Source organism: Pteropus alecto, unplaced genomic scaffold, assembly GCF_000325575.1.
Source record: "Pteropus alecto unplaced genomic scaffold, ASM32557v1 scaffold3, whole genome shotgun sequence".
Lineage (NCBI taxonomy): Eukaryota > Metazoa > Chordata > Mammalia > Chiroptera > Pteropodidae > Pteropus > Pteropus alecto.
Window position 1 is genome coordinate 44,992,267 of NW_006442484.1, and position 23,872 is coordinate 45,016,138.

General features: G+C 32.8%; 1 protein-coding gene and 1 pseudogene across 2 annotated transcripts in view; both read right to left on the bottom strand.

Annotated features, from left to right (window-relative positions):
* ATF2 (activating transcription factor 2) overlaps nt 1-23,872 on the bottom strand; it is a 71,208-nt gene that overhangs the window by 8,102 nt on the left and 39,234 nt on the right. For both annotated transcript variants that reach the window (XM_025039341.1, XM_006921222.3), the window contains 2 exons: nt 12,282-12,431; nt 8,378-8,584 (listed from right to left, as the gene is read on the bottom strand). In XM_025039341.1, coding sequence (XP_024895109.1) covers nt 8,378-8,584; nt 12,282-12,431 — 357 coding nt within the window. The remainder of the gene's footprint in view (nt 1-8,377; nt 8,585-12,281; nt 12,432-23,872) is intronic.
* On the bottom strand, nt 18,840-18,958 carry LOC112470546 (annotated as a pseudogene).

Sequence of the window (23,872 nt, forward strand, 5' to 3'; positions counted from 1 at the left end):
ATAATTTAGCAGATTAGACTCATTAGGCCTCCTGACATGATTAATGATAAACGTAAAAATCAAAAGAATAAAAGTAAAGCAATCTCAAGGCAAGTCTGTTGGGTCAAATAGTTCCTTACACCCCAATAATAATGAACTGCAACACTGTATTAAAGCACAGAACAAAAATTGATGCTCATAATAACTCTGAACCATTAATAGAAAGGTTAAATTATGTTTAGAATATTGTATTTGAGACAATGGTTTTATAGTGATCAAAGTACAAAAGGAAATATTTTAAAGTTTTGCTTTAAAAATAAACTTATTTAGAAAACTCATCTCTACGAAATATTGTAGTGATTAGTGTCAATACCATCAATTACAGTTCTTTATTAACAGCAGTCCTGATGAGAAACCATGTTAAGAATAATCCAATATATAACATCCAAAAGGATGTCTGCTGCATGTGCTTGACTTTGAGACTCACATCTGTAAGTTTCTCTCAATTTCCATAATATAAAATTAGGCCTGGATATGTACTTATAGTAGTCGAGTGTATATATTCTTTTATAATCTGGTACCTGTGACCACCCTTCACATTAGTTTGAACCTATGAAATAATACTTAATCATTTTTACCTATAAAAACAGAAATTTCATATGGCTAAATATGTACAGTTATCTCTACCTAGAAAATCTTTTTTTTGCCTTGCTAATTATTTCACTCATACTTAAGGATCAACTCAGTACAGTAAAACTTGCATAGGAAAAGAAGTTAGGCATCTAATTTCTGTCCTCCCACAGTCATTTATTCACATCCATGTGTGTATTTACCTAGTACTTAGCACAATGGATTGCAATTTGAAGGTTTACTTGTTTGCCACCTCTGCTAGACTAGGATTGTCTCAAGGGCAGGGATTATCTTGCTCTTAGTATCCCCAGAGCTTATATAGCACACAGCCTGGCATAGACTGAGCACATAGTTATATTTAGAGAGGACCATGGTAATTCTATGTCCAGGGGCTAAAAATATCAAAGACAGTGAAGTGAAATAGCTTAATGTAAAAACATCCAGAGGTCCTAATTTCATTATTTATGCCAATAACCTCACCAACACATCTATACTCTTAATTTTCTCAGTCATGAAATGAAAATCGGCATATTTTACAGCACCAACTCAATTACAGAATCTTAAAAATCAAAAATGTCTTTTCTCCTAAATACTCTATATAGACATTCATAATAAACCATATTATGAAACAAAATGCTATATTAGATAAAATTTCAGAGAGCAGTCATGAATTGATTAAATTGATACACAAGAATTGATAATATAGATTAAAAATCTCTCTGTAAATAGGCAGGTTTGAAACTGATAAATGGACCATCAAGTTCTATATTTCAAACTTAACAGTTGGTGGTATTATGGCTGTACATCTAATTAGACTACTACCTGGTCCATTAACAAACGAATAAATGTGACGAAGTCACTAGCTAACAATAGATTATGAACATAAGGACTGAAGAGATTAAGGTACATGATCATGTTACAAGAACTTATATTTATCTTAAGTGAATTTTAACTGGAGCAAACAATTGAAAAGACCAGGTAAAAAAGGAAGAAACTAAAAATAAATATTTTTGAACATTTTACTATAATTTACATCTACCTAAAAGATACAACATACCAGCGGTCCCCAACCTTTTTGGCACCAGGGACTGGTGCTCCTACGAGAATCTAATGCCTGATGATCTGAGGTGGATCTGAGGCTGTGATACTAACAATGGGGAGTGGCTGCAAATACAGATGAAGCTTTGCTGCTTGCCTGAGCTCATCTCCTGCTGTGCAGCCATGAGGGTGGGGAGGTTGGGGACCCCTGCAATACACAACTATGCTGCTGATCTTTACCCAAGATTCAAATAATTGAATTTTTCCTCTGTACCTTTTAAGTTACAGAATTGGTAAGAAAAAAACAAATTCAAGGTATGCTCAATACAAATTCCATCCAATCTTTTACAACATCCTGATCTAAAATGTTTTACAATGATAAAAGGTTTTCCTAATGATCTTGAATCTCAAGTGACTTTTGATTGAAAGGTTAAATTAACAGTCTATATTATTATTGTATCCTAATATCTGATACCTTTAAAAGCTGGTATCAACCCTAGACTGAAAGCAGCAAATGGAACATAGTTATTAGCAAGGTATTGGGACCGAGAGAAATACTGCAAAGTTGGAGTGCTGACTAGGAATAAGAGTGGGCTAATTTTTGAAGGAAGTAGATTTAGTTGAGCTGCAAAGCCCTAAGTGTCAACATATGCTAGTGGTCAAGATCAAGTTTGAACAGAGGCTGAAAACAGGAGGATTATGCAGGTAAAGGTCATATAACTGAATTATGCAGAAGAGGCTTAAACCCAGAAGTTTTTAAGTCATATATGACAAATGTAGTAAAATTTGACAAATTAATCCAAACATTCATGAATTGTAGTCTCACATCCATAAGTATAAAGGAAAGCATGGCAATATTAACAACATTTAGATAAAATGGGTGTATTAATCATGACTTTAATTCTACAATTTTTCTATGAAGAAAAATCAGAAAACAGGCAGAATCAGAGAAAAGCCTACATACACATAATGAGAAAACTGAAGATTCTACAGAGACCTTATCTGAAAGCAGTAACGGATAAATTTGTACTTATTTGTATTTATATAAATACATAAAACCAGTTTGCCTAAGCCAAAGGACTCTTAAGGGGATAAAGATTAAGCCATAAAGAGACTTTGATATTAAATGAATATAAGGAATATTTACACTTATACTAACTACTCTGTGGATTATTTTAGACTGAGTTTTAATTGGATTCAGCCTGCAGAGCCCATTTTGTAGTATTCTATACTATTTGTTAGTATATTTACAGAATATGTTAAGTATATTCTGGATCATTTTGAAGACGAAGTGAAATAAGGGACATGAAAACATTTTGAAAACGTCAAAGTCCCATTCAAATACAAGCAATTATTTTTAAAAATCAAAGTAAAATATATTTGGTAAGATAAAGCAGATGCTGAAAAAATATTCCGGCCTAAAATAAAATGTAAATTATCTTGGCATTGTTTTACTATTGCTCCACTGTATTTGTAGCTACTCAAAAATTAATTATATACTAATGAACAAATAATATTTTTACAGTTTACCTGTAGCAGATCAGACTGATAAAATCATGACAAGGTAGCCAACTGATTAATCAATCAAAACTTTTCATTGATATCTGGCCATAAATTTATGAATGGTAATGACTCTTCTCCTTTTCTCATACTTTACTTCTTTCATGTCTGTCTCCTCTGCTAGGCCACAAATTCTGTAAGTGCAAGGACAATGTCTTTTTCACTATTATATCCCCTGTGTCTAATAAAATGCTCTGCACACAACAGATACTTAACGACAGAATAATAAATAAAATGGTATTTGCGTAGTATAGTTAAAATACACTTTTCTATATTTGATCTTCATAATAGTATTCTATGACTTTGACAGGTAGGAAATTAAAGCCTCAGAAAGATTTTTAGTAAAGGCTAGTAAAAAGGAGTGCTAGGTCTCAAACTCTTAATAAAATGCAAGAGATTGAGGTTTCATCACTATTACTCTTTTGCCCCCTCAACAACAAAGCTAAAAACTCAGGGAGAAAAAAAGAAAGACAGTTATATCACAGGATAATTTTTTTTTTGAGGAATTAACTCGTTCACTGTTTAGGAAAAAAAAAGTACAAGCTCGCTCTCAGAGTTAATTTAATTTTACAAAAACATGCTCTTTGAGGCTGAAGCAAATCTGACTGGTTTTCAATGTAAATATAAAAACTGTTCTTGGAGTTATTTCTGAACAGAACTTATATCTAATCCTACTGTAACAGAAATCGGATTCATCAAATGAATCTTTGGCTAACTGTTCTAGAACAATGTTAATATCATGTGTAGGAATGCCACCTTTTCTAGGATTTGACATTTTTGGCGATTGAGAATAACTATATTTTGTAAATGGAAATATCACTACTAAAAACAGAATGCTATAAATAGAATGATTTCATTTGTTTCCAAGGACTACTCATATACTGGAGTGATGCAAGATATTTCGTGGGAAATTTTGGGAGTAAGGTTAGGACTGTAATCCACAATTTATCTCTGGGTAAATGTTGATGCTGCAAGCGCCATCGCACCATCGGTGAGTGCTGACAGGGCAAAGGGGAAATGGATTACAACAGGCACTGTACAGCATCTTAAACTGTTGTTATTCCTTTTTATTTCAAGATACATGCTAAAGATTTGATTCTATTCCCTTTAAGTCAATGAACCAACAAATAAAACCTTTTCCATATCATTAATTGATAAGTGAACGCTCCAAACATATCCAGCTATCAAAGAACGCTTCTACCCCACATACACTTTGCAATACCTAAGTGTTAAAAGCAAAATCTACAACATAATCCCCAACATACACTTTGCAATACCTAAGTGTTAAAAGCAAAATCTACAACAAAATCCCCAAGTTTTATACACAGAGTAATTGTTAAGGAGCTAGTAAAGAGAAGTTAGTAAAGAGAAGTTCGTAAAGAAAAGACTGACTTTTGTTCACAAAGGGAATATGCTGAAATTATAAACTGAAAACCATCAAAATGAATATAACTGAAAGATAAAGCCATAAAGAGGTTAAAAACCATTTCAAGTAAAAGACAACAAAATCACGTGTATCACCTTAAAAATATAATACTTTATAACCAACAGTATCCAATTCTTGGTCTAGATTACCATAAATGTCTCTAATACAATTTGATGAAAATGCTTTTATAGCAATGATTTCAGAAAGCTAAAATATAATTAAATTCAGTGAGTACGGCAATAAGGTTGAATAAGCAATATTTTCTTTAAAATCTAATATAGATAAGTTATACCTCGACATTCATTAAATGTTTTATTATATATAATATATAAGTAACCATGGGTCATTACTGCCCACTATACTGATCAGCTAAGCCTGTATGTCACGTGAAGGATTATATTAAAAATGCAGAATTGATGAATGTTTTCACATAGAGTTTAATTATTTCTTTGACGTTCAATTTTCTATACAAGTCATTCTGCTATTCAGTTAGTAGTTTTGCTATTGGCAGACTGAAAAAAAATTTTCCCCTGAATCTACTACAAGCATGTTGACTCTTCACACTCTGAAAACTATAACCTGCCACTTAACTATTTAAAACCTTTTTATTTTATCTGACAAAGAACAAAAAAAAAAATAAAAAGAAAAAAGAAAAAATCACATGTCCACTTGAAATAATAGAGAAAGTCATAACTGAAGTATTTTTTCTTTCCAAACCATCCATGCTTCTCAACCCTCTCTTCTACCATTGTTACATCTTAGTATGTGCCATTCCTAAAATTTTACCTATATTTAGGGATTCATTTCTGTATCGATTTCCATACCTACATGTTTATCCATCTAACTCAACCATAAACCTTTTATTAATGAAAAACATTCATGGTATACATTTTAGTATGCAACTAACAACTTTTTATTGAGTAATAAATTTCTTGAAGTGAAAGTCCCACAGTATAGAATTAACCATTTAAAAGCTAACAATTCAGTTTTAGTACAGTTATAATGATGTGCAACCATCTCTTTCTATCTACTTCTAAACACTTCTGTCACTCCAAAACGAAACCCCTTATCCATTAATCAGTTGCTCTCTCATTCCTCCTCCCCCAGGGCCCAGCAATGACCAATCTGCATTTTGTCTCTATGGATTTATCTGTTCTAGATATTTTGTATAAATGGAATCATATAATAATACATGACTTTGTGTCTACCTTCTTCCACTTAAGCATTCACATTGTAGCATGTATTTTATATCCCTTTTTATGGCTAATATTCCATTGTATATATATCATTATTTATTTGTTCATCCACTGATGAACATTTGGGCTGTTTCCAGTAACTTTTCTTTTTGCCCACAACAATCTATTACAGACATTTGCCAGGCTAATAATTACAGATGGACTTATTCTTTTTTGCAGAAGTATTTTAAAGAAAACCCTGACAACACATCATTTCACCTATCTTCGTATTTTGGTATCCCCTTTAAAAGTGAGAACACTTTCTTATCTATTTATTATGCCATTATCACTCAGTTTTTAATGATTAAAAATACTGATTTACTTGTTCTGTTTGTAACTTGAGGTATTAAGCTCTACAGTTGGATATGACTTTAGTTAATTTAGTAATTTCCTGAATTTGACTTCTATTTAAAAGTTTCATGCTTTGAAAATGATGTGGCAGCTAACCTTCACCTTGATGGTAAATCTTGCCTTTATTCCTCCAATCAAGAAATTTCTACTTCACTTAGGAAATATAAAAATGTAACACATTTTACGATGACATTTTAATCATAGTTTGTATGGTGGAAAAAACATGAGATTAATGAAGTAAAGATTATATTAATTTTGAATACTGAATTTTCCAAGGTTTTCTCAAAAAAAGCACCATTGCTATTAATAATGGTGACCAGTTCTACAGTATAACTAAGGAAATAGCAATATCTCATTAAAAGCTGTTAATACTGCTATAACTTGGGTCAAAGCAGAAAACTGATCTAACCTAAAGTACAAGGATACCCTGTAAATGAGACTATATATTTACATACTATTTATAGTTTGCAAACATTTTTTACTTCTTAAAAAAGTATAAGCCGAATTAAAAAGAAATATTGATAAATTTACCTTATTACAATTAAAAATTTATGCATTTAAAAATACTTGCATTCATTCTAATTCAAATGATTTATGCAACAACCCAGAGAAGTAGACTAGCATGTATTCAATGCGTAAGAAAACTGAGACTAACAAAGAATGGTATTTTTAATGTCATACAACTATAAAATAGCCAAGTTATTTAGAAGAATGCTTTTGTTAGTTAAGAACAGAAAGAAAATAATAGGTTCATCTAAATCACTCTGTTAATGTGATATAAATACTATTTGAAAATGTAATGATTAAAAAATAGTTTTAAAAAATTGTCAAAATAGTTTTTAAGAAGTTAATATTTTAACAGAGAGACCTGGTAGAAAATAGCCATTTTTATAGTGTATAAATAAAAATGGTTCCTACAATGTTTCATTTTAAGAGGAAAAAATTTCCAAGTTTATTTCTAAAAAACTATGAAAATAGTTCTTGAATAAGACCTCATTTACCAGATGATAAATATCATAATTTCTTAACCTACCCTAATATATAAGTATATATTTGAAGTCTCTGTGATATGGTAAATCATGTTTAAATTTTTTCTGCATGGTTAAAAATGTTTTGCAAGACAATTTATTCTAAAGCTAACATGTCAATATTCAAAGCACAACATAATTTTAAAAGATGTCCGCCTCACGTATGAAAAATTTGTTATAGAATTTATATTAGGTTAAATGCTATGCTTGATGCTAAAAAGTTTTTCCTAAGCATTTAAGCAGATATTTATATTGGTGACTTCTTTAAAGACAGATTTGAGAAGACAGTAGTTCTCATCAAAAATTATCGTGATACAGAAAAATCTGTTTTTAAATGGGAATGAATTAACTCAGAAGATTGACCAATAACAACTACGATTCATTAGTATCAATTTTCTCATCGATGGTTATTAATTGGTAGAAGATTTTATTGGAAACATTCAAACTTTTTTAAAAAAAAAAAAGAAAGAAGGAAAAATAGAAGGAAGGACATAGACTTGGTGCTGCCCCCATACTGTCATTGGTAATCTTACCAAAGACTGAATGGGAAGGAGCCTTAACATCTTTATACCCCATGAGGTTCCTAAGAAATTTTTCTGAGGCACATTGGTAGGCAGTATGAAATGATTTCTACTGCCACTGGTCATATTGTACCTGCTCTATGAATAATTAGAGTCCTTCAATTTCCAAAGCTATCAATCTGGCACTATTCACTTTAAATAAACAAAATTTGTAATTCAAAGAACAAAAGCACTTAAAAACAAGACTGATACTGAAGTAATTTTATAGCTACGATATAAACCAATGATGTACCAGTGTTATTTTTAATTTTAAGAGTGTTTGTTTGACTTTATATAACAACTTGATAAAGTTTAAGCCAGATAGTTTAAGTATTTTTCTACTACACAATTAGACACTTAAATTTAAAATTCTTCATTGTATCGTACTGAAAGTTTTATATTACTTCATCTCAGAATTCAAATAGGTTTATAAAACTATGCTTTACTACAGGTTCCAAACCCATCCAATATTGTGTTCTAAAATGTCTAGATGGCTAACTAGCAAAAAACAAGGAAGAGATATTTTCACAATTATTAAAAATAAATAAAATTTACATATATGTAACATACCTGCAGTTGCCCATTTAATGAACTCAAGTCTTCTGCTTTCTTCTCTAAAGACTGAACCCAGACTTTCCTTTTTTGTCGGCATCTTGAGGCTGCTGCTCTATTTCTCTCTAGAAACTTCCTCCTTTTTTCATCAGGATCTTCATTAGCTGCTCTTCTTCGACGCCCACTTGTATTTTGGGTCTGTGGAGTCGTGTGAGCTGGAGAAGCCTATAATAAACATAAATGGAAGTGTTTTCTATTTGTATCTAGTGAGTGAATTAAGAGGCAGTAAAGAGGAACAGAAGGGGAGAGCTAACTTTATTTCTGAAGTCTCATTATATATATCAGTATTTTGGGGCATTGCTAAAACAAGATTCTCACTGTCACTACTAAATATTTTTAAAAGTTTCTATAATATTTTCATTAATATAGAAATAATATGAAGAAATTGAAATACTACAAAAATGATCATGTATAGATCTTATATTTTTCCAAATGTATCCTTAAACAAAAATACATTATGGTATTGTTCAATATATTGTTCAAGCCTCTGAAAACTAAATGGTACTAAATGATAAGGTACTAAAGTAAAAAATTTAGTAACATTTAAATTTACTATGGGAAACCATGTTTTCTAAGTTATTTTTGAAATAAAAAATAGCATTAAATCTGTAAATTTTCTTTAAAAATTAATTTCTGTAAAATTCACAAGTAAAATAGGTACATATGTTGGTATACAGTCAGGTGCCACTTAATGATGGGGATACATTCTGAGAAATGCATCGTTAGGTTGATTTCATCACTGTGGCAACATCATAGTATGTACTTACACAAACCTAGACAGTAGAGCCTACTATACACCGAGGCTGTATGGTATAGCCTATTGTTCCTAGGCTATATGCCTATATAGCTTGTTATTATACTAAGTACTGTAGGCAACTGTAACACAATGGTAAGTATGTGAGTGTATAAACATAGCTAAGCACAGAAAAGGTACACTAAAAATACAGTATAAAAGATAAAAAATTGTACACCTGTATAGGGCACTTACCATGAGTGGAGCTTGCAGGACTGGAAGTTGCTCTGGGTGAGTCAGTGAGTGACTGGTAAGTGAATGTGAAGGCCTAGGACATTACTGTTTATTACTGTAAACTTTATAAGTGTAAGTTTTTTATTTTATGAACTTTAAACTTTTAAAACTTTTCTACTCTTTTGTAATAACACTTAGCTTAAAACTTAAAACACATTGTAAAGCTGTACAAGAATATTTTTTCTTTATATCCTTATTCTATAAACATTTTTCTATTTAAAATTTAAAATTTTTATTTTAAAAACTTTGTTAAAAACTAAGACACAAACACATACATTAGCATAGGCCTACACAGGGTCAGGATTATCACTATCACTGACATCTCATCCCTCTGGAAGGTCTTCAGGGGCAATTACAGACATGGAGCTGTCATCTCCTGTGATAACAATATCTTCTTCTAGAATACTTCCGGAACAACCTGTCTGAGGCTCTTCAGGAGGTGTCACTCTTTTCAGAAATCTTAGTTTGATACTGTTTTTCATCACAGATTTGCTTGTAAGTAGACACTATAATCTTACAAAACCATCGTTGTATGTGCAGTCTGTTGTCGACCGAAATGTCATTATGTGGTGCATGACTATTCAGCTTTGCTTGAGTTTTTGAAATTTAGGGTCATCCTTTTCTAGGGGTCATGTTCATCTAATTATTAATCCTCATTTTCCTGGTGGGTAGAATCCCATGAGTCCACATTTTAATTTTAATTCATCCCCGACCCCTCAACCGATCAGCCTGGTTATCACAAATCAGCCAGAGACAGAAGTCTTCCTTGCTAGTGATATTATCTAGCATCTAGGACTACAGAACAATATCTCCAAGCCTCTCACAAATCCTAAAATCGTTCCATAGAACATTTGAATATGAGAGACAAGAAATGTGCAAAGGAAACAGCACTTTGTGGCCACAGGCACATGATACAATGAAGAAGTCTGGAAACAATGTTTTATCTATAAAATTACATTTTAAAATGATGTGAACAAATAAAACTTCTATGTTCTACTAATCTATATAATGAGCAAAAATCTTACATATAAGCTCAAGATAAGTTCCACAGGAAAATCACCAAACTAGTTTTCATTCTACGAACTCCAAAAAAATATAAAGTTATGATTTAATACCTTTTCTAAATAAGTAACACTGAAAATTATGAGTATTCCCATTTATACTCTATTTTGATTGTAATAAGGATAAAGTGTTAGACTGTCTATTTTATGTACATAATTGCAATTTAATCTTTTAGAAAATTATTTCTATGGCTGGCTTCAAGAATGGCAACCTTGAAATATTCTTTTCATCTTAACATTGATAATAGCAGTTTTTTTTTTTTTCCATTTACTCATTTGGCTGAATATGAGAAAATAGTTGTTTTTCTAAAAAGTTTTTTTTAAAAAAGTTATCTATGTTTCTTTAAAAGAAAGGTTTTTTTTTTCCCCCCTCCTTAATTCCCCCCCACTTCCACCCCCTGATCTATGGATGTTGCCGTTTCCCCTTAAGAACTGGATAAGAACTGGATCTCTAAAGGCAGGGCATCTCCTCTCACACACTTGCAGAGTGCACCCGGGGTCTGGCGCACCCAGGGTATGGTCCATGGCTCCACTTGGGGTGCGAATCCAGGGCCTTCTGCGTGTAAAGCAGATATGCTAACGACTACACTATGGAGTCACCCCTAAAAGAAAGTTTTGCTTTTTAATGCCAATGTTAACACTGGGATTGACTTTGTTTTCTTTTTTCTTAACTTGGGTTATTATAGCAAAATCTAATCATGAGTATTATAAGCAGAAAGTGTTTTCTTACAGAGTTACGTGTGTATATTTTTACATCTAACAAGGATGTGAGGCTAATTAGAAACATGTTATCTCCTTCTCTCCCTCCTTTCATTGATTCATTCATTCCACTTCATTTAATACAATAAAATAAAAAGATATAAATAAAAAATTAGATCCAGGGAAGCTATAGTTAGTATAAGGAAATACCTGTATTTATTTCTTTTCTTTTAAATAAACTTCTAAAATTGTAAAAATCAAACTTAGCTTGCAGACCATACAAAACAGTCCTAGGCTTTATTTGGCCCATGAGGCAGTTTGCTAACCCCTGAATTATGACATTAAAACACATTCACTCACTTTCCCTCTCTCTTGGACACTTAAGGTTGTTTAGTGAATAAGAACTATATTCTACTTTAAGTTTTGTAAATATAAAATATAATTACCTAAAGACCTATGCTTAGGAGGCATTCTAAAACTTGCTGGTTACCTGTGTTTCTTTAAATAGAAGGTTTTGCTTTTTAATGCCAATGCTAACATTCTTTAAGTATAGAAGATAAAAGGTCTAGAGTTCTGAAACATTTAACAGAAACATACTGCAAACATATAGAAATATCAATCATCTAATAAGCAGTCACAAACTAGAGATAAGTGAAAAGGCCTCTAATACAAACGGCTGCCATAAAGCATATTTTTTCCTTTGGTGATGTTTCGTATCTTTTAATTAAAGGATCATTTTGATCATCTTAGTAATATGATACATATGTACATTACTTGAATACGATCAACAGAAAAAATGTTTCCCTTTACAAAGTAGTGATGGATATTGTGACATGTCAGACTAAATTACCATACAGGGTGTCTTATTCAGTGATAACTGCTTGATGGACCATCAGACTGGACTGACTTTATTTAACATCGATACTTTTAGATTGAACTACCTTTTCCTAAGGCATCTGATACACTTTCATAATATGACTAGAAATAATTTTTTCAGAGTAAATAGTCATTTAAGTTACACTGTATTTGTTTTTTTGAGGATAAGAATGCTGAATGATAAAAACAACACACATACCGGAGTTTCTGTAGTGGATGTAGCTGGCTGTTGTAATGACTGTGGTCGAGATTCCTCTGACTGAGTCCTAACCAATCCGCTACCATGACCTTTGACAGTATCACCATTGGTAACAGGAGGATGTTGCTGAGTCAAAGCAGCTTTTAATCTCTAAAATGGAAACACCAATTAAAAAAAAGTTTTCTGCTTTCCACCCAAATCCAACTCCTAACATACTCTTTGGCTAACCAAAAAAGATATTTGTTAAGGAATGCATAAATTCATTCAGCTTTAAAATTAAGTTTTTATTTATTATAATTCACTGAGTTCTTGAGATCATTATAAATATCAATAAGATAAACAAAAGGACTTTGGAAATCTTCCCTGAATCTTTCTGTCTAGTATTACTAGACGATTCTATACTTTGCTGTTCCTAATCAAGAAAAGTCACAAAAACACTATTGACTGAAAATAAGCAGTTTGTTCAACTCAAATAAGCAACAAAAGTTAATTACACTTTCATCTATTTTTTTCCCCATCTTATTCCTGTATCCTATATCCTAGGGGTCCCCAAACTGAGCCATGGACTGGTATCTGTCAGTGGCCTGTTAGGAACCAGGCCACCCAGCAGGAGGTGAGCAGCAGGCTAGTGAGCAAAGCTTCATCTGTATTTGCAGCCTCTACCCAGTGCTAGCATCACTGTCTCAGCTCCACATCAGATCATTAGGCATTAGATTCTCATAGTACAAGTCCCTGGTGCCAAAAAGGTTGGGGATCGCTGCTATATCTCAATATTCTCTGGCTCTTAGAATCTTAGACCTAAATCTCTTCTTTTTCAGGTTTGGGCCCATCAGATTTCTGCTTGTAATTTTTAGGCCACTGCACAGTCAAAGTCAACCTCCTCTGAGAATCTATAGTGGGTTTGCCTCTCTTATGGCTTCTCTGTCTTCAGTAAGCAGATCTAGTACCAAGTCTATGCCTTCCACTTTGTTTCATTTTGCCAGTTAACTGGATTGTACCTGACCCACTGTCAGAGCATGACAGATCTAGTACTAGAATGAGGCCCTAGACGTTTATAGCTATCTCTTTTTAAGGACACAATTTGAATAAAGTTTATTATTCTACCAGCAAAAACATGTCCTATGTGAACATATTATCTCCCTAAGCTTTTTAAGAGCAGAGATTACCTTATATTTCTTTGCATCCCTTTTAGCAACTGGTACATTGATTTGCTACACGGTGAATAACAAATTGGTTTGCTACATGGTGAATATTTTCTAATAAACAAATAGGTTTCTTTGGTGAAAATAGCACATGTGATTTTTGGAGTAGTTTTATTGTTATGATCTGTAAATTTGAAATAATTAGCACAAGATAATCATACCACAGGATCTTAGCAATGAAAGAGACCACAGGGACCTGAGAGAACTGAACTATTATTGCTGATACCGCTCTTAATAACTGAAGTGTAGTCCAAAATAAAGTGTTCTCACAAAATCTGATGCAGAAATAAGTCCATTCATTTTCCTAAGATCCACACTCAGACACAGATTTGTGGGGAGGGAGGCTACAAATATTGGTATGAGAATTGTGTTGCAGTTTGTACAGTGTATCCCAAAGTAAATAGAAGTAAATAACTGTCATGATGTTCCATGTTAAAAACATATTCTTGGCAACATTTTATCTCTCCCTTCCCTAGATATAGCAGAAAGTGTAAGAGAGAAGAGGTTTTGTAAAAGGCTTCCAAATGATTCTAGTATAATTGCTTTCATTCACACTAAGAACAATTTAGAAAATTTTACAACTGCTCAAAACTTTGTAGTTTCTTTATGTTAACCTATGTGTATCTTCTTCCCTTCTATAAGTAATCTAGATCCCTTAAAAACTGAACAAATATGAAGAGATCACCGAGATGCCCACTGAGGCAATATTTACAATTGGACAATTGTTAGTGGATATTTTCTCCTTACTGTTAATTACTGTAGATTCTGGATATGATTTTAAAAACAAAGTCAGTAGTTTAAAAAAAAGTTTTACTGATGTATAAGTTACATACAGTCAAGTGAACTTTTTAGTGTACAATTCTATGAGTTTTAACAAGCACAATCATGGAACCGTTAGTCAGGATAAAGTACAGTTCTATCATCCCCCGAATTTCCCTCATGCTCCTTTCCTGTCACCATCTCCTCACACACCCAGCCCCTGGAAACCACTAATGTGTTTTCTGAGCCCCAAAGTTTTTCCTTTTCCAGAATATCATATAAATGGAATCATACGGTGTAGAGCCTTTTCAATACAGCTTCTTTCCTTTAGCATAATGTATTTAAGATCCATTAGTGGTGTTGTGCTATCAGTGAGTTTCTAATAGGACAATATCCCTATTGTACAGGTTAGGAAACCAGAAGACATTTGCCCAAGGTCAAACAACTATTAAGCTAGTTCAAATCCTGGATTTGTTCAAAAACACAAGGAATGATCAAAAGATATTATCTGAGGCTAGATGGCTTAATGATTCAAAAGCCAACCAAAAAGGATCAGGAAAAAAGCCAAGACTGATACTGCAACTGCTAAAGGCACACCACCCCAAGATTTGGTATGTTGTTTTCTTCTTTTCTGACAGAGTGCTCCTTTATGAATTGCAAACAGCACCATAATATGTAAAGTCCTAGTATCTTCATTGTTTAGTATACATAATATATACTGTATACATATTTGTGTACATACTGTATACAGCTGAGAAGACACTTTATGTTCAGAATTTAACTCTGCCTCAAACTGTGATTCTGAACAAATCATTTAATCTTTGAGTCACAGTTTCCTTATCTATAAAACTGGTAATAATAACAACTTTCTTGTAGGGTTAAGGTAAAGATTCAATAGAACATGCAAAACCACCTGACTCATAAAAAGATTTCTCAAATGTCAGCTTCCTTATGTCTTCAAAAATTGCTACTAAGGCCTCTATTTTCTTAGCATAAGAGAGTTGTGTATTTTAGAAATATATTTAGAAAAAAAGTACTAAGGGGTTATCTTAAGCACTGGATTAGTCTCAGACATTTTATTATGTAAAATATATCCTTGAGGCCACAACATACACTGCATCTTTCAGAATCCAGATTAAATAAGATTCCTAGTTCCCTCCTTATTTTTCTTCTTTTTTCAAACAAGTGGAAATAATCACATTAGTGGCTAAGATACAGGAAATTGGGACACTCAGAACTGATAGGATAGTGTGGAAGAGGATGAATTAAAAATGAAATTATATAAGTGACCGATACAGTAGTTGGCTATAATCAGGTAGGAATACTTAGGCTAAACGGTCGAAGAACAATTAAAAGTAGGAAGACAGGAGTTTGAAAGTGTAGGTTCATATAAACAGAAGAAAAGAGAAGAATCCGGGGAGGTGGTCACTCTGCATAATTATATCATTTAAAAACAGAATGTTAGACATCAAAATACAATGAACAGTATCTAGTTTCTAGTGTTAGGTTAGGCCTTTCATTTCTGGATATAAAATGTGCATACATATAAGTAGCGGTTGAGATGTAAAGTTTGGTAAATTATGTGTTGGTAAAACATTTTTAAGTCCTTAGGTAGAAAACATCATAGAACTGAAGAGCATTTAAAGTTTTATAGTGAAGAGCTTAACTCTTAGAATTAATGAAATACAGTAACTGCACATAGGGGAGTCTGAAGTACATAAACATCACTCTCTTGAATAATCTTTAATAGGGCAAGTTACTACTTTATAGGAGCACTTAAAAGCAGCATCAGTATTCATTCATTATCTTCTCTTGACTGCCCTAGGGTATACAGTACTCATCCAGTGAGGAAGCTCTAATGTTTGCTCCATGCTGTTACATTGATTACAATGGGTCTGACTTGGAAAGTGTGCCACAGGGTACAAAATTTAAGAAAAAGATTTTCAAGGGTTAATTAACACTGCTCTGAAATGCAGATTAAAAAAAAAATAAAAACAACAAAAACCTGGCAATAAATACACATGTATGCTAAAAAAATTAGAATAGGTTAAATGAAAAAGTTGTCACTAAATGATTCATTTAAACTTTATAATTAATATAAGGATGGCTACAATATCTACCTGTATATATATGCTAGAGATATTTTAAAGGAGGACAAATACTTTGGTTCAAAAAATTAATGAAAACAGAGAAGTATGGGTATTTATATTATAAAGACACTGGAAATCAATTAGTCCAATCACCATTTTACATATAAAGAAACTGAGGCCCAAAGAGCGAAGTTACTTCCAAAATCATAGAGTGAGTCAGAAGCAAAGCTAGGACAAAAAATTCTGTTTATTGACTCCTAGTTCATTGAACATATTTTAAAAAAAAGTTTTGCCAAATTAGAGCTTTTGTCTAATATTAAGTATTATAAGTAAATAATAAGAATACCAGACACTGGTCAGTCTAGTACTAAGATCTACTTCTCAATAGAGAAATTTAATATAAGGAAAAAAAGATCTGAGTACTCAACGAAATTAAGATTTTATTGTATATTCTCAAGCATATACAATAAAATGTAGGCATAATTTTAATTTTGAACTAAAAGTATATACACTGCTTGAAAGAAAACTAAAATATATTTATTTCTAAGCAGACTAGTGTCTTAATGTTTAGAATTAATTTTTAGCGATGTAAAATTCAACTATTTTTTATATTGAAAATTTTTTTTCTTAGAGAGGCTGAATTAATTAAAGGGTGAACAGTTTGTTATGCCGATCAATCTGACATTCATTTTAAGAGCTAATCTGCTAAAAATAATTTGCTATTCAAATTTTGTTATATGTTGCACCCTTGAAAACAAATTTTATCATATCTGTCAGAACTTAGTAGGAACAAAGTACTCCATCATAGTTCAAAGAAAAAAAACATAATGTTCTCTAGAAACAATTTATGAAAAAGCCAGATCCATATTTCATATATGCCACAACAGCTCATCAGAGTAATAACCCTCCTTCTCCTGGGTGTTATCCTACCATCTGCTGCTCTATTACTTATCTTTATTTTGCAACTAATTAACAGCATAATCTTCTAAATTCAGCAAGCTAATTATCATTATTGTGGTCTTTGCAGCATCATCAGTCCTCATGAAGTTTTGTCTCCCCACCCCCAGAGAACATATGAAAATGAAGTAGGTTGAGAGTCTGTTTCTTTGGAGTGGGCTCATTAGGTGTTTGCTGATTAGCTTGGCATGCAGAGGCAGGTCAGAAGAATTCTGCTGAACATGAGGTTCCATGCAGGGCCCAACTAAGTTAATGTAGGTTTCTGAACATTTGCCAAGATGCCCTCTGTCAGCTCTCAGTAGAAACCCCCTGCAGAAAACCTACCGGCTACCCACTGTGTGCAAAGATATTTCTCAGTTTGTCACACAAGTCTTAAAGGAATGATTCTGGAGAATGCTACTTAAATACTTTACTAAATCTTCTTAAACAAAACTCCCAGATAATTAACATTTAGATTTACTTTTTGATTACAAATGTTACATAAGATAATGGTTTTCTTAGAAAACTAACATAGACAGCAAATATCTATGGTTTATGTGCTTAATGACAAACAAAACAGCTAAACCGATTTTATTTGGTGAGATCCAGTACAATTGTGCAGAAAACAGAATTTTTGTGTAATATTAAAAGTACTTATATAACCTGTGTCTGTGGACCTCCATCTAATTTTTCACCATACTCTTATTTTCCCAAAGACTTAAAAAAGTTCTTAAAATTAAAAAGCTGCTACTACTCTGAAGAAATTTCTTTAGCAGAAAAGAGGATCTTATTTTTCAATATTTAGAGCAGACCCAAACAATGTATATATATCTTCCTGTAATACTGGGCATCTGAAGATCAGGGGACTACAAAAGCATCTGTGGCTATCTTAGGAAACAAATAAGTTTTGTATCCTAAGCTGTAATGTGCTACTACTCATTTTATGTGTTCTAATGCTGCTATTTCTCTTACATTATTTTTTAACCCTAGGTCATTTCAGCAGAATCATCACTGCTACACTAATCAGATTGTGACCACAAAGGTCAAATAAATCCTTAAAGGAGATGCAGAACTAAACAGAAAGAATGTTGTAAATATTTTTGGAGAGTTGAAAACAACAAAAAAGAAAAATTCAACTGAAGCAGTGAAAAAAGAAATTATATTTTATTGGGGGGCTGCACACTGGTAAACAGAAAAATTATTTAACGTGTAAAGTGAATTTAGATTTGGCTGGAAACCACTCATTTGGAAAGATGGATTTGGAGTTCTATCACTGATGAAAAAGAGTAAAGATCTGTGCTCACTTATCTGGTCACTAAGAAACCTTTGTATACTGGGATATGAACCCAACTCTCAACTTTCGTCAGTTGGGATGATACAATTATTCCTCCATTTGGTAAGTTTTTTTTTAGCCACTTGAAGCTTAAAAAAGTAACTCAATGACACTGACATTTTAATTCAAGTTTATCTTTTATTTATTTATTTATTTATTTTTTTATTTTTAGGCGAGGCAACCTCACAGATTCCAAGGACCTTGTCAGCTTACGATCTCTTATTTTTTTATTTTTTTACGCCTACAGCACCTGGTCTTCCTAGGTGGTCTCCCATCCAAGTACTAACGAGGCCCAACCCTGCTTAGCTTCCGACAACAGACAGGATCGGGCTTGTTCAGGGTGGCATGGCCGTAGACTAAAAGTGATAATTATTTAAGTAGATTTATAAATTGGCCTTGGGAATTTAGGGAAGAACTATAAGTTTTGAGTTTGTAACTTTAATAAATCTAATATTAGTTTTAAAAAGTAGTCTCTGAATAATGGTTTTTGTGCACAAAAGTCACCATATCAAGGGCATCAAAAAATAGAAAACAAAAAACAAACACTTTGCTGAAATAATATAATCTTGTCAATATATGTTAGAAAAACTCGATAATGGCTTTCTGAAAGGAAAGACTTTTTTCATTCTTTTGATGATCACTGGAGATATTTGCAAAAAACAAAAACAAAAACAAAAAAACCCCCTCAAAATGTAAGATCACATGTGCCGAATTTCTTCTTACCCAAAAGATGTTTGTTAAATAAATAATGATAGAAATAATTGTTAACTGAGACTGAGGCAAAATATATAAACATGAATTAAACTACAAAAACCAAACTATTTCTGGTTTGCCCTAAGGCTGGTAGATTCATTTTGTACTTCTAATAATATATGTATGATGTTGATGATAATGACATGCAAACACTGAAAATTCTTGAATCAGACAGATACTAAATAAGATTCATTCTATGTAACTTACTAAGGGAAAACAGACTAATATTTTATAAAAATATAAAGCCAATAGTGAATTGTGAAATAAAATAATTTCTGTACAGCAAAAACTCCCCAATAATAATTCCCTTAACATTCCAGGCAATTAATATTGTTACAAGCTCATGTTACTTAAATAGGGTGGCAACATCTACTGTTTTCACAAATAGCTATATGAGAAAATGGAAACACAGGACAATCAAATATATCAAAGGTGGTATGCTACCAAACCAGTGTAATTAAAATAGAAATCAATAAAAGATAAAATATTTGGAAATTATACAACACACTTTTAAATAACCCACAGCCCAAAGAAATCAAGAGAGAAATCAGAAAATGAATAATAAAAAATATAGAATATCAAAATGTGTGCACAGAAATATATAGTTTAAAATGCCTATATTAGAAAGGCAGAAAGATTTAAATCGATAATCTAAGCTTCTACTTTTAAAAAGCTAAAAAAAGCAAATCAAGCCCAATTAAGTAGGAGAAAGAATATATTAAAGGTAACAGTTGCAATTAGTGATAGTACAAATATACTATTAAGAAAAACAAAGGTAAGCTATAGACTAAGAGAAAATATTTGTAATACATATAAAACAAAAAATTTGTATCTAGTATATACAGAAAGAACTCACATAACAATAATAAAAGGCAAGTAACCCAATTTAAAAATGGGAAAAAAGATATTACAAAAAAAATCTGGTTAAATAAGAAATGTAAATTAAAACGAGATACTGCTATATATTTAGAATGTCTACAAGGAGAACGATAAAACCAAATGTTGACAAATATGTGGAAAGAACTGGAATTTCCATGCACTGCTTGTGGGAATGTAAATCTCTGGAAAAAGCTCTGTCAGTTTCTTATAAAGCTAAATGTACAGCAACCCTCTGACTCAGCAATTCTACTCTTCTGTAGATAAATCAAATAAAAATATATGCCTGCAAAAAGAGGTATATAAAAATGCGCATAGTAGCTTGATTCACAATAGCTAAACACTAAAAAACATTCAAGTGTCCATCAACAGAATGGATAAAGAAATTATGTTATATTCTATTCACACAATGGAATCTACTCAGCAATAAAAAGAAGCAAACTATAATATATGAAACGGCATGGATAAATCTCACAGACATACCTTAGCTGCACACAAGAATATATACTGATTCCATTTATATGAAGTTCAAGAACTGCTGGTGACAAATATCAGAACAGTTGGGGAAGTGAAATGATTGAGAAGGAAAATACAGACTTTCTGGGTAGATGTTAATGTTCTATACTATAAGAGGAGTATGGGTTACATGAACGCACTTATCAAAACTGTACAGTTAAAATCAGTCTATTTCAATGGTATGTAAATTTTACATTTAAAAAGGCCTATTAAAAATAATTGAGTGAGAGTAGGGAGTAGTCTGAAGTATAGATAAAATAAGAATGGCGGTTATATTACTAATAATTGAAGCTGGGTGGTGGGTACGTGGGGGTTCATTATATTGTTTACTTTGTATATGTTTGAAATTTTCCATAATAAAAAGTTAAAAAAAAAGAAATAGACTAATTTCCAAGTCTTTTTATTTAATCAAAAACAGGACAATCTTATTTACTATCCCAATTAAAATAGGCAATCATCTAAATATAGCTATGTCACATAAGCAAAATTCTAATAAGAAATTTATTTGTATTATTAAATGTAAGTGGGGCAATCTGTGACTCTCCGTGCTATTTTTGGGACCCTCTACCAATGACTGTTTGCCGTATATAAAGTTGTGGAAGTTACAGCTTTGACATTTTTAAATATACGAGCATACAAAACACTTTATTCTTATTAATTTCCTGGTGACTTGAAAAAAGTTATTTAGGGAAGTGCTAAATTTAATAGTTTCTACAAATAGGGCCTACTCTTGTAAGCCACGAGTATTTCTTTAAATCTCATTTGTTCTTTTTGAATTAATTTGTAAGAAAAGAAATCCAGTGAATATGTAATATTTTTAGATGCAGTGTACAACAATATGATCTCTTTAACTCCTATTTCTACTATACTCGGTTCTAACTGAATTTTTCATTGGTAGGGTATGTTTAAAGTAAATAAATGTAAAAAACATTCCCAGTGAAGTTCTTTGGCTATCAAGTGAATAAGATTTATCTTAGTATTTCCAAAGCTTTGACCTATACATGCTGTTAATGTGAAAAATTTCCCGTTCAGGTTTTCGAGTTCTCCCACTACAATTAATAAACAGTTAATTTTTGAACTCCTCAACCACCTATTGTTAATTCAGATGGTGTGTAAGTTATTGTTAAAAGTTACCACATGCCAATTTCAGATTATTTGCACTAATGGAGAACAGCAATAAAAATTTTAAAGCAATATATAATGGTTTTTACGTGTACAAATTTATATTGTTAGCATAGTGCATAGCATATAACTGAAGCAAATAATAGGTGACTCGTAACTATTTATCTGTTGATTTCCTAAGGACACATTCATTAATTGCTGTTAAGAAGACTTAGCCCTGAAGTACGTTAGATTATAGAAGGGAGAATTACACTGATTAAAAAAAGATGATGCATAGAAGAGGCATCGTATTGTATAGCTTTTTGGAAAACCAGCCCAGCAGCTGGCTATCCTGCAAGTTCGTTGTGGAGGGAGGAAAAAGAGCCTCTATTCCCATTCTAGAATTCCACGGGGGCAATGGCATCATGCAAGGGACCTTAGCTGGCATTCGATCTGGATATTCTATTCTCTTCTTTAGGCATATGGACCCTGTAAGGTCTCTTTCCAAAGTTGTGATGGAAATCCACACCCTCTGTGAACAAGCTCAGCATAGACAACTGTCCTCACCCTCACCCCACAAACCACAGAGAACTTCTCCAAGGGAGTTAATGCACCATGGTCCTGAGGCCTAGGGTCAGGGAACTGGGTGGCTAATAAAACAAAATATGAGTGAACTCAGTGATATACTTGAGCACACAAAACAACTGAAGAACAATCCCAAAAAATATTCTTGGGGACTCCATCTGAAAAAGCATCATGAATTAATACACATTCAAGGCTGTTTCAGGCTCTACTACCCTTTGCTTCAAAGGTTCAAAAATCAAGTAAGAAGAGTAAGCAGTGCTCTCCAAAGCCATGATTCAAAATTGTGGCTCTGTAATCCTTCAGCATGAATTAATTATTACAAGGCCTCTTAGGGGATTCATGTATATATGATATAGAGTTTACTGTCATTTTAAATAAAGACTCTAGATGAAATTTAAGACACGTAAAGAGTAGAGAGAATTAAAAAAGAAAAAAGCAGCTTCAGGTTTTCTGTCAAGAAAATTAGCAAATTTATAGAATTTGGGACTAAGAGAAACCCCAGAAACCTAAGTTTAACCTCTTTATTTTACAGATGAGGAAACTGAGTCTCAGAAAAGTTAAAGTGGCTTGGTTAAGGGTAGTGAATGGCAGGGTTAGGATTAAAAATTAAAATACATGTCTCTTGACAATCTGTAGTTCATCACTTAAACAATACCAATTTCTCAGTGTCTAAAACACAACTCAGAAATATGGTTTTCCTTTATACATTAGGTGCATAGTTTACTAACTTGTATACTTCAGAATTCTTGTCAATACTGTTCTACAAATTTATATCCCTGTTTAAAACCACTTATAGTGTGGCAGAAAAAAAAATGGTGTAGATGATAGAGGCTCTGTTCATCCCTCTGGCAATCAGATCGAAGTTGTGATGGAAACAAGGAGCAAACAGCAAGGAAAAATCACCTGGGATCTAGATGAACAAGCCATAGAACTTGAGAGAAATCTAAGAAAGCACCCTTTCAAGGTGACGGACCTGCTCGCTCTGAGCACCAGTGCCGGTTCGGCTGCATGCAGGGGGCATCAGGGACTTATAGGGAGACACTGAGTTGTTGGAGTAAGAGCTGAGGTGAGACTCGCTCTATACAGTAGTGCTGTGGTATCTACTGTTCCTCTGATGAGCCCTCCCCGCTTCCAGTGTGCACAGTGCTGCCAGTCATCAAACTGGATAACAAAGGTCGCTCCGCCCAGAAGGTTCTCTGAAACCCCACCTCCTCTGACTCACAGCCCCACCCAAGCCATATCCAGGTGTATCCTTAGCGAGTCAAGTGCTCCTTGCTGAGCAGCGCCTAGACTCACAGCAGTGGCAGCTGGCCTCAGTTTCTGGAAAGGCCTTTTGAAGCAACTATAAGCACAGCATCTGTGGATTGCTTGCTGAATCTTAACCGGTGGTCCTGGAGGGGTAGAGGCTTGGGCTAAATTTGGCCTGCAGCTGAACCCCTC